An 18,169-nucleotide genomic window follows, 5' to 3' on the forward strand; every position below is an offset into this window, starting at 1 on the left:
CTCAACAAAAAAGCTTATTAAATAATTTGCAACCCCCTCCATGAGCCTGAATTATAAATTTCCACTCAATCCGTCCATTACCGTGAAACAACCTTTTCTTACTGCTCCAAACCAGCTGTTAGGCTGCACCCAGGGCCGTCTCTTCATCACTTACACTGATTTGTTCTCACTGCCCTGCTGGTTCCCATCAGACCCACGCAGCTATCTCAAATGATTGCTGAGGCTTTATGACCCTGTACGTGTCAACTGAAAAATGACAGGACAGCATCATAAGTATCCATCCAGTCCTTATTCATACTTTGACATGTGTTTAGAACACCTGTGCACTGACTAAAAACACACGCATGTGTGATGGAAATACCTGAACAAGTTAGGGACATACTTAAACATATCCTGTGGATGCAAGTACATGTTTATATGTGGTAAGGATGGTTAAGTTGAGCGACTTGACCTGCCCATGGGACATGCAGGAGCTGGGACTCCATGGACTCAAGAACATAACACGTGGTGCCATCCGCTTGGAGAAGAACCCCGACCTGTGTTACGTGAATAGTATCGACTGGTCCATCATCGTTGATTCGGTGGAGAACAACTACATCGTAGGGAACAAGCCGCTCAATGAGTGTGGAGATGTGTGTCCAGGAGTCCTTACGGGAAACAGTGTCTGTCCTCGTACCAGCTTTAATGGTCTATCTGCCCCTCGATGTTGGAGTTCATCTGTCTGCCAGCAAGGTATGGCCTTACAATAATCGTATAAATGTAAACATTGCTCACTGACTACATTTTGGTCCATCATACCTGGATTGATATCCATACCAATGAATGCAAGTTGGACCCCACATCTTGTTTATCATCAAAATTAAATGTTTTGGTGATATTCTATTACCACGTGCTACCACCATTTGCTTTATGATGATTCACTCCATTGAGAAGTAACCAAAAAGGCTTTCTGTGCTGTTTATTTATTTATTTATTTTTAACCACAACTGGAACTAACGTCACAAAGCACTGTGTTGTATGTTCTGTAGCCTGGTGCTGGCTTAATGGTTAATGTGGCTGCCGTAACCCTAATCCTGCAAATTGGGGTCTTTTTTTGACCGCAGGCCTACATTTTGATGTGTTATTTCTAAATCAGTTGAACAATGTATTTCATGTCTTATTAGTTTGTTTACCTAAATGAGCTGGTAATAAATATACATGATGTTTTAAGGTCCCACCTTGCTGCGTAGAGTTATGAGCAAATCCTTTCTTGGGTCCAAAATGACACCAGTTGTTTTGGTTAATTTTTTTGCAAACATGATTACTTCATATGGTATTTGTATCGATCAAGTCCTCTAAAAAGATTTTTTTTTAATGCTTATGTTTGTTTACTTTATCAATAACATCATGAAATCAAAATATGTTTCTTCATTGATGTGAAACTTCCACAGATTGAATGAAATTTATTGCTTCCTACTTGGGGTCATTAAAGTCCCCAGTTGGGATGTTAATGTAAGATGATGTATACATATACTGTACATGTATAAGTGAGTATGCTGTGGTATGTTTGTGGGAAATTCCACATAAAACTATTATGAGGTACTTAGACAAACCATCAATGGTCAGAAATGAAAATGGACATCTTGGGGAACCTGAAGAAACTGGCAATATCATACTCTCCATTTCCCTGTTTTATTAAAGATGGATTAAAGCAACAGAATATGGGTATTGTAACCTTAGAAATGTTAGTTTGATTGGTAAAAATGAATTTTACTGTACATTTCTTATGTGACAGTTATTTTGAGTGTGGTGACTCAGAATGTGAACTTTGGTGGCTTTTATGTTTTGATGATGTTCTGTCTCCCTATTCGGGTTTTTTGGCATCTACCCTATCTGATGAAATAATGGATTCGTACATAACGTTTCCTGTCCACTGTATCGAGAAAAATAAGGAGTCCAGTGTTGATAATGTTTCTTATGATTTTTATTCCAAATCTCCCTTAATTTCTTGGAAATATGATAGTCTAATGGCAGAAAAATATAGATCAAAATTGTGATCAGAAAAATAAAATTCGGACTGCAAGTAATCCCCTCTTGGTTTTCGTGTCAGTCCCGTTATGTACGAATCATCATCTCTCGTCGGATGCAAATTCTGCTAGCATTAGAAAACCTTGCCGTCTTGCAAATTTCCTTGATTGATGGATATAATAGGCACTTGCAAGCGTCAGCACATTTCCATTCGCCGTCGAGTGCAGCGTTGTCTTCGTGTCCGTGTCTTTGGGAGACCCGTAACATACGATTCCAGCGAGAGGATGCCGAGCCGAACGAGGTGACTCGCATTTGTCTGATAATTCTTCATTTTAACCAACGCTAGAATTTTTTGGTGCTTCGTGAGGATCCGAGAGGTAAGAATTATGTTTTTCTTTTCATGTTCAAAGTGATTATTTTCAAAGGTTCGAAAGAAATAGATTTTAACGTTATTTTTCGCTTACAAGTGTGGCTTTCTTTGCAACTGAACTCATCTGTGTTTTCTTCGTAATTTATAACATCGGACTCTCAAAATGTGTTGTTTTTTTTCTTTTTCCTGTCACATATTGAGCCTGTTTAAAAAGGCAGAATAAAAATTATCTGTTTCTTATCCCAAAATATAATATTTACATTGTTTTTTTCATCTGATTCCGTACATAACACTGACGCCAAGCTCGAAATCTAAACGTCTATTTACAGTGTTGTATATATTCAGTGGTAACTTTAAAACCAGACGTGCTGCAGGTCTAAAAATTTAGATTTAGCATTTTGAATACATGTAGATTAACATAATGGGGTGCATTTCATGTTTCCCTAAACTTTTTTTTGCCCTTTGTGTAACAGTAGTGTACCCACTTTGTGAGCCATGCACATATATATATATATATATATATATATATATATATATATATATATATATATATATATATATATATCTTAAATGTTTGTTGACTTTATCAATAAAACATTGTGTTTCATCATTGATGTGAAGCTTTGGCAGATTTAGTAGAATTTAATGGTTTTTGAGTTGGGGTCCAAAAACACCCCAGTTGTTAAGATTCGGTCATCAAATATATTGGTGGAATAAGGGTTAAGATCTTAGGGTCTTGAGTTCGAGCCCCTGCCATGCCATTAAAATAATAACACTTGGTGGGTTGACTCAGCCTGCCATCCTTCCAAGCTCGGCAAAAGGAGTACCAGCTTGCTGGTAATAGGGGCACTGTTACTGTTGCACTGTAACATCAGCGGCACAACCGCACTTCCATAAAATGATGCAACCAGCAGTAGCAACAGGCTGCATACGAACAGGCTGTGTACGAAACACCAAGCATGTTGTGACCTGAATCTTCTATTCATCACAGTTGGACCATATCAAGCTAGCTTCAGGTGGTTTTTGTTCGAGTGTTGTATGCACTCAACTTGTGTGTACTTGATCCAGACATTTGGCAGGATGGCAGGCTTTTTATAAGCTCACCAAAAGTGCAATCTTATTTGCCGTGCAGCAGCAAGAAATGTGTATTGATTGGAACTTAATTTCTGAAGAACATCTGGTCCCACAATGTGGAAGCTCACTCATTACAGGAAAGTTCAATGATTTCGTGTTGCAACACATTACACGTCGAATAAAGGACAAATGGGGGTGGCAGCAGAGGGAGGAAAGGTGAAGGGGAGAGTTTAAGAATTGGATTGGAATTGATTTATAAAGGAGGGGGGTCATTGACATTGCGAGGAATACACAGGATGGAGAGTGAAAGTTGTTACTTGGAAGAAAAATTATAGGGGTATTGGAGGGTCGAGGTCAGTAGTAGGATCATGAAGAAAAAGAAAACGAGAGGATACCGAGTGGATCATAGTGGTAGAGGGAATCAGAAAGGAAGAGGAGGCCATAGTGATGGGTTGTGGAGATGGTGGTGGCAAAGTAAAACAAAATGAAAAAAAGAGCAATCAGAGGTTACAAACCCTTGCCAGGACTTCTTTTGAGTGGTATATTTTCATAGGTTTTCAGGTACATACAATCTGGCTGCCAAACCATGTGACCTATTACATCATATGTGTGACTTTTGTTCCTCATGGATAGGCGGTCATATGTGTAAAGTACCATCTCGATCTTTTCAGCCATTTCAGAGAAGAAGATTTTTGAAGGTTTAAAAAAACAAAAATAATAAGTCTGCCAAATCACGTGACTGATGATGTCATCAAAAAATTTTGTGGACCATTTTATCCTTTGATGACCCTCAAAACTTTTCTTTATACTCATTGGATGTATAGTTCTACATATACAATTATGCCGTCATAAAAATACCACACTCATTCCCCATGAGGAATGCTTGCTCTGTGCCACTTCTACACCCATGGCTTGGGGAACACGTGTGAAGTTCCCTCTCGATTTGTCCAGCCGTTCTGGAGAAGATTTTTTTTTATAGGTTTTTGGGTAAATCCAATATGACTGCCAAACCATGTGACCAATGACATCATATGTGTGAAACTTTTGTTCCTCATGGACAGACGATCATATGTGTAAAGTTTCACCTTGATCTGTTCAGCCATTTAGGAGAAGATTTTTGAAGGTTTAAAAAAACGAAGAAAAAAACAATATGGCTGCTTAATCACGTGACCGATGACGTCATTATTTTTTTTTTATCTGTGGACCATTCTATCCCTAGATGACCCTCAAAAATGTTCCTACTGATTGGATGTGCCATTCTACATATGCAATTATGACGTCATAACGAGGGCACCTATGACGTCATACAAAAATTACACATTCCCCATGAGGAGTACTTGCTACATACCAAGTTTCAAATTTTTCCTTTGTGTGGTTTCAGAGATAGAGGTCCAATTTTTTTTCCGCTTTCCGATATGGCTGCCACACCACGTGACCTATGACGTCATAATTATCATTGCAACATTCCACACGAGTCTGCGCACCAATGGTGAAAATTTTGTCTCAATCTGCCAAGTGGTTGCGGAGAAAAACAAGAAAGTTTTTGTGCAGACAAACAAACAAATAAGCAGACAGACAAACAAACAAGCAGACAGACAAACAACAGACCCAAATGCAATACCCTCTCCGAGGTCGTACGTTAGACGTGCCTGGTCTGGTGACAGAAGTCATGAGCGGTTCTGGTAGTGCAGGGAGTGATGTGAATGGATTAATTATTTTTAACAGTGTGCTCTTTTCCATGACTCCTGCTGTCCCTGTAATCTTTAAAGGTGAGAACATTCATCATTTGAATGAGGCTTTGGTACCAAGTGTGTTTATTCTGCCGAAGGAAGGATTTCCATGAACTGATGTATGAAGAGACGCCTCAAACACATTCATAATACTGTCAGTGTTGGAGAGGTCCTTTAATTATCTTTCAATATTAATATACCATAATGGCACACGTAATGAATAATGCACAGATGTGTCAGCATTGCCTTTGCTGCCTCACCATTCCAGGCAGGCATGATGAAGGAACGCCATTCCCAACATTGCTTTGTGTCCATTAAGAGGTGACATAACACCCTGGTCTGTCTGTGGTTTGCTCGGTTTCGTTCACAAGGAGTGACCTTTGTGGGAAACATTGGTCGCACAGCTCATTTCATTGCTTAGTTCAGTACTGTGTGTTGATGAGCTGTGCAATCGTTGTGATGCAATGGTGGGTTGGACCGAACCTCTGATGACATTTTCATAACCATGAGACAGTTGTAATGTTTTTTTTTTCTATACGTGGTCAAGTGGGAAGGGTGGAAGGTGGTTTAACGGGTGTAGAAAAGATCATGGTTTTGGATGAGGGATGACTTGAGATTATGGTGAACAGCTGACATGAAGACTTAGGAGGGAAGAATGAGATTGAATAGAGTGTGGAAGGTGGTTCCACAGGTGGGATAAAAAGAGAAATAAATGAGTAGAGGTGAGCAGTAGTTCTGGATTGAGGCAGTTTGGAGGTGGTTGCTTCACCATGAGAGATTCCAATGATCTTGAAGGCCTTGGTTTCTATGGGACCATGGCATCAAGCTGAGCAAGATGTGAGCAAGGAGAGCATTATTCCATTAAGCTGTGGATGAAAGCCTTGTCTTGTCGGTGGATTGGAGCTCAGGTGTGCCAAAGAAGGACTTTGTATGACAGAGGTTGCCAAGTCTGGCTTTGGAAGCCACCTTTGAAATGTGGCTTGCCCAAGAGAGATCATGGCTGAAAGTAAGACCCAAGAGTTTGAGTGACTGAACCTCTTTGAGAGGATTGTTGAGAAAGCTTCTGGGAGGGTTTGTGGTGCGGTCCTTAGAGAGAGATAGAGATAGAGATAGAGAGAGATATATGCAGCGGCATCATTTTGCATTTCTTGTGGTAATATGTTGGATCTCCGGTTTTCTGGTACCAGTTGCAACCGAAAGTGATGAGCGGAAGAAAAGGGGTTCACGGTGTGGTGAATAAAGGATTAACATAGATTCCGAAGGTCTCGGACATCTTTTCCTTATCTGCTAAATTGGTGACTCCGACGTAATACAATGGATGGGCAAGGAGGTACAAACAACCAACCATTCGCCGGGAACAGCCAGGCAGCTGCGCCTTTCCCGGTCGCTCAACCAGCTTCATCCATGGCAGTGATTTTGTTAAAACTTCCGCCATTTTGACCTAATGACCCACAGCTGTGGTTTACACAGGTCAAAGCGCAATTCGACACCTTGAGCAAATTACTACTGTCGATGCGGTTCAATTACATCGTTTGATGCTTATCACCGGAATATGCGATGGAGGTGAGAGACATTTTGCTTCAACCTCTGACAAACAACCCGTACACAATTTTGAAGGCTGTGCTTATGAAGCACACAACCCCTTCTGAGCACCACTGCCTTCAACAACTCTGTACAACCTCAAAGACCTGCACAGCTAATGTGTCATATGCAGCAGCTTCTCGGTGACCGACATGCCACTTTCGACCAGTCACTTCTTCGTGAGGTGTATCTGCATGGTTACCACCCCACATCTGCGTGAGACTTGCAGATAATTCAGAGCTGGCACTACCTGCCTTTGCAGAGCCTACTGATCATCTCATTGACACTGTTACACCACCTCCAGCACAGCACGTCATAAAACAACAATCCAAAATGGCGGACCTAAAGAAACTCGTTCTGGAGCTCCATGCTCTGCAATGCTGAATGTGCTCATCTTCAGGTATCCCAGGTAGGAGAAGTAAGAAACCCATACCTCAAGCTAACATTCGCCTTCACCTTCCGTGAACACTCCAGTTTGGTGTTCGTACCATGTGACCTTCGGTGCTAACGCTTGTGAGTGTAGATCACCGTGCTCATCCGTCCGGCTACAGGGAGAACCACGATGCCCACAACTAATGGCGATGAGTTCTTCTGGGCCATACGGCAGTCACCTTCTCTTCATTGTGGATCGTAATAACGGGTTTTGTTTTACTTGTTGATTCAGGGGCAGAGGTGAGTATTGTGCTGCTGTCTGCTGCGGAGCGGAAAAATCGACAGGAATATTTATTACTTGCCGCTAACAACGGTGCTGTTGCTACTTTTGGAGAGCGTTTCCTCCACAATGATTTGGGTTTATGTCGCTCATTCCCGTGGGTGTTTACTATTGCCGACACAAAATACTCAATCCTCGGTGCAGATTTTTTTTGCGTCATTTCAATCTCCTCTTCATCGTCAAACATCGCCATTTATTGGACGCCTCGACACAGCTTAGTGTTCTCGGTACAGCATCCACCATTTCGTTGTTGAATATCACGTGTCTTCCACCCACACCCACATGCCCTTTTCAGAAAGTACTTCATGATTTCCCGTCCATAACGCACCCATCAGCGACATGGCAGCCCATCAAATACCAGATCAATCACCATGAGACCCCTCGTTTTGGCACGTGCTCACTGACTAGCACCCGAGAAATTATGTATCACCCACCAGGAGTTGGACGACATGTTACAACGGGGAATTATAAGAGCATCGTCCAGCAGTTGGTCTTCACCGCTGCGCATGGTACCCAGAAAGCCATCTGGGGATTTGTGTCCTTGCGGGGATTACAGGCCCTTAAACAATCTGACTGTTTCACACTGTTACTCCATTCCACCCATTTAGGATTTCACCACTACACTCAATGGTGCGACAATATTCTCCAAGTCGACCTCATTCGTGCATAGCATCAGATTCCAGTGGGTCCAGATGACATCTGAAAGATAGCTGTCACCACACCTTTCAGCCTGTTTGAGTTCCTGTGGATGTCGTTTGGACTACACAATTCCGCACAAATATTTCAATGTTTTAATGATTCAGGTTCTCTGGGGATTACACTTCTGCTACGTGTGTATATAGAAATATATTTATTATTGTTGCGGTTCTCGGAACCACATGCATCCAACAGATAGTGGTCCCAAGACAGTTATTCCATTATTATACGTGTAGATAGTCCCTTTCCTTTTGTTTAACGGGACAACAAGGTAGTGCGTTGCGATGATCTAGGAGCTAGGTTTGCTTTAATCATTTTCTCCTTCATTTCGTTCCTACTCTTCTTTTCGGCTGATTATTCCTGAGGTAAATCAGCCATGTGCGCCTTCGCTGTAAGGTGGGCGGACCCTCATTGAGGCCAGTGCGTGCGACGCCGGTGAGGGAACTGCTGCACAGAGATCCTCGTTCCCGGGTGAGCCCTGGGCCCAGCGTGTGCAGCGAGTCATTTGATGCGCTTAGCAGTGTGGGATTATCGACTCGAGCTTCCGATGATCTGGGGAAGATTGCCGGTTGCATTAAAAAGGCATGCGAATGAATACCTCTTAAGAGGCTGCATGAATGGTGTTTTTCATGACACAGGAAACACAGCCAGCACGACGCCCATGCTGCACGAAACGCATACGGAGGCCGATAAAGACGACTCCACACCATGTTGGGTGGGATACGAGTGTGTGGAGTAGAAGCGGCTTGTTCTTTTTCAACCTCAATATCCGACACATATTGGTGTACGCCCCAAGCACACGCTCGTGGAGTCGTGCGAACGCGAGCGCTGGCCACGTGCGTAATGGCCGAACCACGTGCTCTGTCTGGAATGTGCTCGAAGGCAGACACGTACGCCGCTCGCGAAACGTGCATGGATTTATCCATAATGATGTACCTTCGGCCCTCGCTGGCAGCAGCGGATTCCCCACGGATGGTGAACGTCTCGCGAAGCTGCGATCGAGCCGAGGAATGTACAGTGCGGGCCGCGTTGGCGCGCGCGTTGTTTGGCGCTGGTCGGACGCCCGAGTGGGCATGCGGGTCCCTCGGCCGGTCACCAGGGCACAGCCCGGGGGGTTTTGCAGGACGATTCGTGTGCCAATTTCGGTGTGGGAGATTCATGTCATGTCTTGGGGTCGGAGCGGAATATTACCACTGTCTGGGATGGCCTTGCCGGAAACGAAGTAAGGTGGTTTCCAGCCAAAGTTGGTGGGCCACATGAGCGTTCAGGGCCAATCAGAGTGCCCGATTCAGGTGATGACGTTTTGCTTTGGGGTGGCCCTCCCCCCGCGCTGCAAGTCCTATAAAGGTCGGAGCAGTCCCTCCGCCTTTCTCTTGCTCTTTTTCCGCCTCTCTCCCGCTCTCGCCTCGCCCCGCCCTCGTCGACACCGCCACGACCCGCCTCCTGCTGTCTGGAATCCGCCTCCTCATCTCCACCCACATGACGTTAACCCCACCCAACTTCCTGGTCCCACCCGCCTTTGACAGTGTATTACTCACTGTATACCTCTCCATCAAGCATTTCCGCCACTTCTTTGAGGCCAGACAATTCTCTGTCCTAACTGACCACAAATATTTGTCTTTCGCTCTGTCCACCCATTCGGATTCTCACTCTCCACGCACATTTCGCCAACTCAGTTTCTGTATATCTCGCAATTCACCACTGACATCCAGCACATCAAAGGAATCGTGAACTCTGTGGCTGATTCTCTGTCACGCATCAAGGTTTTGGCATTATCTCCAACCAGCAGACTGGCCATCAATTCAAATGCACTGGCAGCAGTACAACGGGAGAACACAGAGCTTCCACCATCTGCAGTCTGCAGCAGGCTTGCTGACATTTCGTGACGCATCAATCCCAGGAACAGAAACAACCCTCGTATGTGATGCATCAACGGAACAATCCCACGCTTTCATACCTGCGGCATCCAGTCGTACAGTCTTCGACCCTCTTCACTCACTCACACACTTGGGCATTCGAGCAACCCAGCAACTCATCACCATGCGCTACGTCTGACCATGCATCAACGCTGACGGGCACCGTTGGGTGAAGTGACGTCTTCACAGCCAATGCTACAAGATCCAATGTCATACTGTCGCATGACTTAGTAATTTTTCAACACCAGATCGGCATTTCGACAGGGTCCATGTGGATATTGTTGGTCCCCTACCACCATCAAACAGGTACTGCTACTTGCTGACTTGTATAGACCGTTTCATCCATTGGTAAATCGTTTCAGAATTGAAACGATCATTATTGACCATTTCACCCACCGACAGCTGACATCACCACACCTATCATTGCCAGGACTTTTGTCCACACCTGGATCACATGTTTTGGTGCTCCAACAACCATCACTATAGATCATGGTAGCTAGTTTGAATCGGCTTTATTTCGCGAGCTTACTGGACTCCTGGGTACCGAACCATGTGCGAACCACCACTTACCATCATCCAGCAGTGAATAGTATGGTGGAGCATTTCCACCGCCAACTCGTCTTCCCTCAAAGCACATGACAACTCCATGCACTGGACAGACGTCATACCTATGGTCTTGCTTGGTACGTGAGCTTCTCTGAAAGATGACCTTGGATACTCCACTTCAGAGCTTGCATACAGTGCAATGCTTCGTCTCCCAGAACAATTATTCTCAGCGTCCGATGACACTTTGCCCAGTCCCAACAACTTTGCCAACCAACTTCGTACGGCTATACAGGGTCGCTGAGGGACACCAACACAGATGCCTTCAGTATGCCTGGTTTTCATTCCCCATGAGTTTTCTACGTGCACCCACATATCCGTGCAGCATGACGCTATCCGGAGACTCTTGTAGTAACCATATGACGGGCCTTACAAGGTACTACAATGCTCCGAGAAGACTTTCATTCTCGATATCAACGGTGGTCAGGAGAAGGTTTCCATTGTGCGCTTGAAACCAGCTTTTCTTGATGCAGCACCAGATCCGACGCTCCCCCCAACTGGTGGTTCGACACCGACAACAATGGTTCTCTTACCGTCACATACAACTCGCCTTGGACGCCATGTCCATTTCAAGGCATGATATTTATGAGACGATTTGCTGCACACCTGTCAACTCTCACGATTTTGTCGTGAGACTCACGACTTTCTGTTAAAAGTCACGTTCTCGCTATGAATTCTCACACTTTATTTTTAATCTCTCGGCAACAAAAATTATTTCCACCATTATTGCATTGCGACTGGTTTAACTGATGTTGTAACCTTGAATACCAACTTGAATCCGATTGGTTCGCGTAGTTCCACACTTCCTATATGAGAGATGGAGTACAATTGGTCAATTATCGACGACCATCCTGATCCAATGTAATGTCTTGTTACTGGCGGGTTCATTTTTTCATGCGAAACCACCACAAAATACTGGGAAATACTATCAATATGCTGAAATAATACATCTTAATTACAAGGATGATGAGTATTCTAATTCCTGGAGAGCATTTGATCTGTTGATGAAAATAAAATCGATGTCTTGTTTGTTCATGTTGTTGGTTCATTTATTTTAGTCCATGAAGTGGACGAAACAGTAACAACATGACATAAAAACCGATCTTCTGACTTTAAAAAATGGATGAATTTGGCACTAGAATGTAGAAATTGCATCTAAGACACACCAGAAAGCAAACATTTTCTGGGGGGCATGTCCCCAGACCTCCCTAGATTTTTTTGGGCACATCGCACCCTCAATTCTCGCTCGCTTTGCGACCTCACTGGACACATTTTACATTCTCACACTTTTTAGTAATTTGGGGTTGACAGGTCTGTTGCTGTCGACCATTTCTTATCTTGGCTATGACTTTTATTGCGTGTTTACATGGACAAGCAACACCTATTATTTTGTTTGTTTCTTTAGTTTGATTAATGCTTGAGGAAGCGGAGTACTGTCGTGGCATCATTTTGCCTTTCTTGTGATAATATGTAAGTATGTTGGATATCGGGTTTTGGGTACCGGTTTCAACTGGAAGTGATGAGCGGGAGAAAAAAAGGAATTCCCGGTGTGGTGAGTCAAGGATTGACACTGATTCCTAAGGTATCGGATGTCTCTTCCATATGCTAAAGTGTGAGTGTGCGGGATTTCTCAGGATTGAAATACATATTCCAATTGTTGACTAGATTGTGATTTTTGCCAAGGTCTGAGGAGAGAGAAGAGGCTGCTGCCTGTCTGTCAGAAGGATGAGGATGTCGCGCCAGAGAGTGGAGTCATCAGCAAAGAGATAAAGATGATTTTCCAGAGAGTCATTGAGATCATTGATGAAGAACAGGAATAACATGGGGCTGAGAAAACTGCCTTGGAGGCAATCCAGCCTTGACAAGGAGAGGAGATGAAAGGGTTCCATTGAAAGCCACACATTGGCAACAAGAGTGTAGGAAGTCAGTCATTAAAGAGTGGAGTTGGCCTTGGATTCCATGGGCAGATAGTTTGGAGAGCAAGGTGGGATGCCAGACTATGCTGAGGGCTCAAGATATGTCGAGAGAAATGGCCCTAATCTCACGTCTGATATTGAGGGCCTCCATGTCATTGTTGGGAGAGTTGAAGCAGCATGTCCAAGGTAGTGACCAAGTATGATTCCAAATTGATCATCTGAGATGAGGCTGTTGGACAAAAGGAATTATTTTATGTCAACTGTGATGATGGATTCCATGACCTTGCTGATGACTGGAAGTAAGCTAATTGGTTTGTCGTTAAGGGGATCCGTTTTTGCACCTTGTTTATGTAATGCTGTGATGTTGGCTGTTTTCCAAGCAGAGGGAAGATGACCTATGGTAAATGACAGGGTGAAAAGGGCAGAAAGAGGAAGTGCAAGAGTATCAGAGTAGGTTTTTCGGACATGTGAGCTAATGCCATCTAGTTCAGTTTCAGAGTCCGATTCGAGGGTTGCCGGAATCTCTCCACCTTTTCAGGTGCAAAAGACATAGAATCCATGAGCAGTTGGGTACGACAGGTAACGAGGGGTACAGATAGAGAGAGAGGGTTTTGCAGAACAAAATGTACATTGTGTGTGGGGGTTGAAGGGGGGGGGTGGAGAAGGTGAAGCTACCACTCGATACCAGTGAAGAGACCAGTCAATACATCAGCATTGCATGATGGAACGGTGTAACTAAAAATCTGATGGTTCATGAAGTGCACAGTCAAGGAAACAAAATCTTAATGTACCTCAAACAACTGATTTTCTCACATAAGTTTGCTGATTTATAAGACTATACCTTGTACATTGCAATAGGTAATATAATATTAATGTTGTAATTAATTATTAAAATTTACTCCCTTCTCACTACACACACACACACACACACACACACACACACACACACACACACACACACACACACACACACACACACACACACACACACACACACACACACACACAATGATAACAAGGAAGATTAAAAAAAAACTATGACGAAGTTAACAAAGGGAGAAAACAAAACCAGTTGTTTCAAAACAACCTGGAGAGATTCTATTGCAAACTCGGGAAACAAAAGCAAGATGTAACAAGTCCCTTCGAGAAGGATTGAATTGAAAACTTTTGAAAAGGAATCTTTGAAGATCCAAAATAACTTAATAAGGAGGAAGATTGGATCCAAAACTTGGAAAAGAAAAAGCAACACCCAAAGGAAATGCCCCAGTAATAATTGATGAAGGAAAAATAAAAAAACCAATGTCACCCGCAGGGTGACCCGTATCTTGCCAAAAGGTGACCACGTGTGACTTCTTTAAGGTCACACTGAGGTGTACAGAGCTGCAATCCACCAGGAGCGACTCCTTGAGGAATATCTGCCTACGAGAGATTCCGATAAGAATCGTTCTACAGAGTAACCTTAAAAAATATGCTTTTGCCTCATAACGTCACCAAATGACGTCATAATGTCTCAAGCTTGACATATCTAGAAAGCACTCATCGAGGTGTTCAATTTGAGGTACTACACGATATGGTTCCTAAAACTTGAAAATTTGACCTTGGGGTCAAATATGTTTGACCTTAGGCGCTAACCATGAAGGTCAAGGCCAATCGCCACCAAAAATTAATCAGCTGAGCGCCAGATCATAAACTATATTCCCATGAAGTTTGAAGACGATCCGATCAAATTTACTCAAAAAATAAGGGTTTCGTCAATTCCCCTGATTTGCGACAAAGTGACCTTGACCTTTGACCTTGACCTTCAAAATTTCATGCGCTGAATGGGACCTCTATAGGCCTCTGATATGCGAAGTTACAAAAATTTCCAATGATAACTCTGCTCTGCAGAGTGATTTATATGTGATTACAGACCAAAAAATAAAATAAATAAAAAACATATGAAGGTCAAGGCCAATCGCCACCAAAAATTAATCAGCTGAGCGCCAGACCATCATCTATATTCCCATGAAGTTTGAAGACGATCCGATCAAAATTACTCAAAAAAATAAGGGTTTCGTCGACTCCCCTGATTTGCGCCAAAGTGACCTTGACCTTTGACCTTGACCTTCAAAATTTTGTGCACTGAAAGGGATCTCTATAGGCCTATGATATGCGAAGTTACAAAAATTTCCGATGATAACTGTGCTCTGCAGAATTTTTTATACGTGATTACAGACAAACAAAAAATAAAAATAAAAAATAAAAAATAAAAAAAAACATACAAGCTGACTAAAATATCTTGCAAAACTTTGTTTTGGCAAGATAAAAAACAGCAAAAATGCAAAACTTTGAGAGCCCAGGCCTGGATGGAATCCCAAATTTCTAGCAAAAGTAACTAGATGCTCTCCAAAATCACGATGCCTTGAGCATTCAACAAACTTATCCAAGGGGAGGAGGTAATTGATGAGGGTACCACCTTCCTTATCCCAAAATCTGAAAAAACCCAACTACCTAACAAGTATAGACCAATAACATGTCCACAAACAACATACAAACTTCTGACGGAAATCATTACAGAAATGATGTACCACCACATAACGCAAGAAGGAGGTCTTGAAGCAGAACAGAAGGGATGTAAAATAGGATGCTACAGAACAATAGACCAGCAATACGAGAATAAGCAAACTGTCCACAACCTGGAGAGACTATAAAAAAGCTTTCGATAGTGTCCCACATTCATGGATGATGAAATGCATGCACGTGTACAAGATAAATCCCCAAATAATCAAACTGATTGAAAAAGCAATGGAGCTGTGGGACACCACATTGATATGACAGCAATCAAAAGGAAAGATCCAAATACGAAGGGTGAAGATACATTGCAGGATCTTCCAGGTTGATAGGCCTTCACCCCTCCTGATTTTGTTTCGCCCTTTTCCCATTGAGCAACCTCATTAATGAACAAGGATATGGACACACCCTAACATTCAATAAGAGAATGTCCAAAGAGACAAGAAAGGTGACAACATCGACTGTACATGGATGCTCTAAAACTCTTTGCACCAAACAAAGAAAAATTGGCAGAACAACTGAAATTAGTGAAACGCTATTCTGACGACACTCAAATTTGGTAATTGGTATATTGGTTTCTCCCGTGGTAAGGCTAAGTGTTTGGGCCTCTCACTCTCTTACTGCAAGCAGGTCGGTGGTCTTTGTCTTCTACCATCTCCTCTCCAGTCTCACCCCCTTGCTCTGTCTGCGATATGTCCCCCCACCCCTCCAATATTTCCACAGGGCACTCAAGGTCCGCCAGCAACCCCCTTCTGTAAAACTACCAAAATCAGGAATCACTGCTTACTTTCACTCTTTCATTTCTCTTTTTTCCCACCTTTGCAATAAACTCCCACACTCTCTTCAATCCCATTCTTCCCTCCAAGCCTTCAAAACAGCTGTTAACCACCACCTCTTATCATCCCCCATCCAAAACCACAATCTTTTCTATCCCGTTAATCCACCCCAAACCCACCTCCTTCAAATTCCCTGCTTTCCTTCATGAAAGTCCCTGTAATGTCTATCTTGTATACCCCGTGTTCCCCACCCCATCCCTCTCCCTTCCACAGATCTCCTAATGTCTCTGTTTCCCACTGTTTTGTCCTTCACTCTCCCGCCCCTCTTGTCTCCTGCTCCCCCTCCTGCCCCCCCCCTTGTTGTGCTTTAGGTGTTAGCTCTCTCATACAAGCCTCAACAATGTATAGAAAAAAAAATAGGAATTTGGTCCAGATTAGTGTGCCAAGTGCGCATTCGTGCAAAGTAGACCAACAAAAATGAACAGCACAAAAATCGACCAAATGCAACAACACAGGAACTAGACAATGAAGCATCATACAACTACCTTGGAGTAGAAGAGGGCCACCAAATATGTTACAAACAAATGCGAAAAACATTTACCAAAGAATACCTGTGTATAACGAGGCTGATCCTGAAAACACCTCTCCCCAAGGAACAAAATCAAAGCCATAAACCAACTAGCAGTGCCAGTGTTCCACTACATCTGTGGAATAATAAACTGCACACAAGTGGAAATCAACTGGCTTGATCTCAAAACAAGGAAACTTCTCACTATCTACAAAATGTTCCACAAAATTCAGTGCATCCCAAGAATGTACCAAGAAAAGAATGTACCAAGATGAGGTGGTAGCGGCCCGATGGAGCTCAACCAAGTGCACAGAATGACATCTCTCGGACTGGCTGAATACGTAAAAAGTTAAACAGACTACAGAATCCAATTTATAAGCAAACACTAAGACAGCAAACCAGAGAAGGTATCCCTAACCCACCGAGCAAAAAATTTCCAAGGACAGATGGAAATGGAAGATGTCACACAAGACATCGAAATAACAACAAACGCAGCCCCAATGATAGCAAAAAAAGACAACAGAAAAATATAAAAAGAAATATCAACAGATATACACTGAGAACGGGGAGAAGCCAAATATCAGGAAGAAATAACAAAAAAAAAACGTTGGACAGATTGAGCATAGATGAAGAAGGCTGACCAAGGATCTGAGATGGAGACTTAATTCCTTTGGTACCAGGTCTCTTCGGAGAATCCTTGGCTATCGCTGGTCGGATTTTGTGTCCAACGAGCGGTTGCTGAGAGAGACTCGGATGAGATTTGTTACCTGCATAGTCCGTGAGCGTCAGTTGTGGCTGTATGGACATGTGGCTCATTTTCCTGACGCTGATCCTGCTCACTAGATTCTCTCAGCGAGGGAGTCTCATGAGTGAAGGAGGCCAGTGGGCCAACCACATGCCTCGTGGTTGCAGCAGGTTGACCATCATCTCAAGGAGATGGGGATGGGCCTGGCATCTGCCTGGGGGATGGCCAGACGGAGGCCCCTGGAGTACCGGCGGAAAGTGGACGCAGCGACGCGCTGTTCTGGCACATGCTCCCATACCTGACCTGGCCTGAAGAAGGCTCATTGGAATGGCTAAGAAAAGTTCAACTCAGACAGGATGGAGAACGAATCATTTTAAATGTCCAAGGTCAAGGGAACTACTCTAATGGCTTGCAGAAAATGGCAGGACTGAGACAATCAGACAAGTGTAGGTTCTGCAAGATCGAAACAGAAATCACGAGCTACCTCTTACTGGGATGTAAGAAAAACTCATGCCAGAACAGCTGAACACACAAAGGCACAACAGAGTTTGCCGAGTAATCCACTGGCACATGTACAAAAACTTCAATACCCAGTCCCCAAAAAACTCATGGAAACACGAACCAAAAACAATTATTTACAGTTAGGAGGTGATGCTCACGTACAATCTAATGATCCCATTGAGCGTGAAAATAGAAAACAAAGCACTGCGACTGAGGTACAAAACTGAGGTACTGAGGTTATTTTACTGAGGTACAAAAATAAAGAAGGCATTGCTAAATGAGGTGCTCATACCAGTGATTTTGGACTAAACAATGCAGAAATCAAGAAAATTGACCAAATACCAAGATCTCAAAAGTCAAGTAAAAAGGCCCTGGAAGTTGAAGAGATCCAAAATTGTGCCAATGATCATTGGTTCAACGGCAA

The 18,169-nt window shown here is 43.3% G+C and overlaps 1 protein-coding gene across 1 annotated transcript in view; it reads left to right on the forward strand.

Moving 5' to 3' along the window:
* Positions 1–428: 428 nt before the first annotated feature.
* The window catches only part of LOC147016923 (insulin receptor-like), a 136,391-nt gene continuing 118,650 nt past the window's right edge, over positions 429–18,169 (forward strand). The window contains exon 1 of the mRNA XM_085847954.1: positions 429–732. Within this exon, the coding sequence (XP_085704080.1) occupies positions 429–732 (304 nt within the window). The remainder of the gene's footprint in view (positions 733–18,169) is intronic.

The sequence above is a fragment of the Eptatretus burgeri genome, chromosome 11 (genome assembly GCF_056783735.1).
Source record: "Eptatretus burgeri isolate ZD-2024b chromosome 11, Ebu_testis_v1, whole genome shotgun sequence".
Lineage (NCBI taxonomy): Eukaryota > Metazoa > Chordata > Myxini > Myxiniformes > Myxinidae > Eptatretus > Eptatretus burgeri.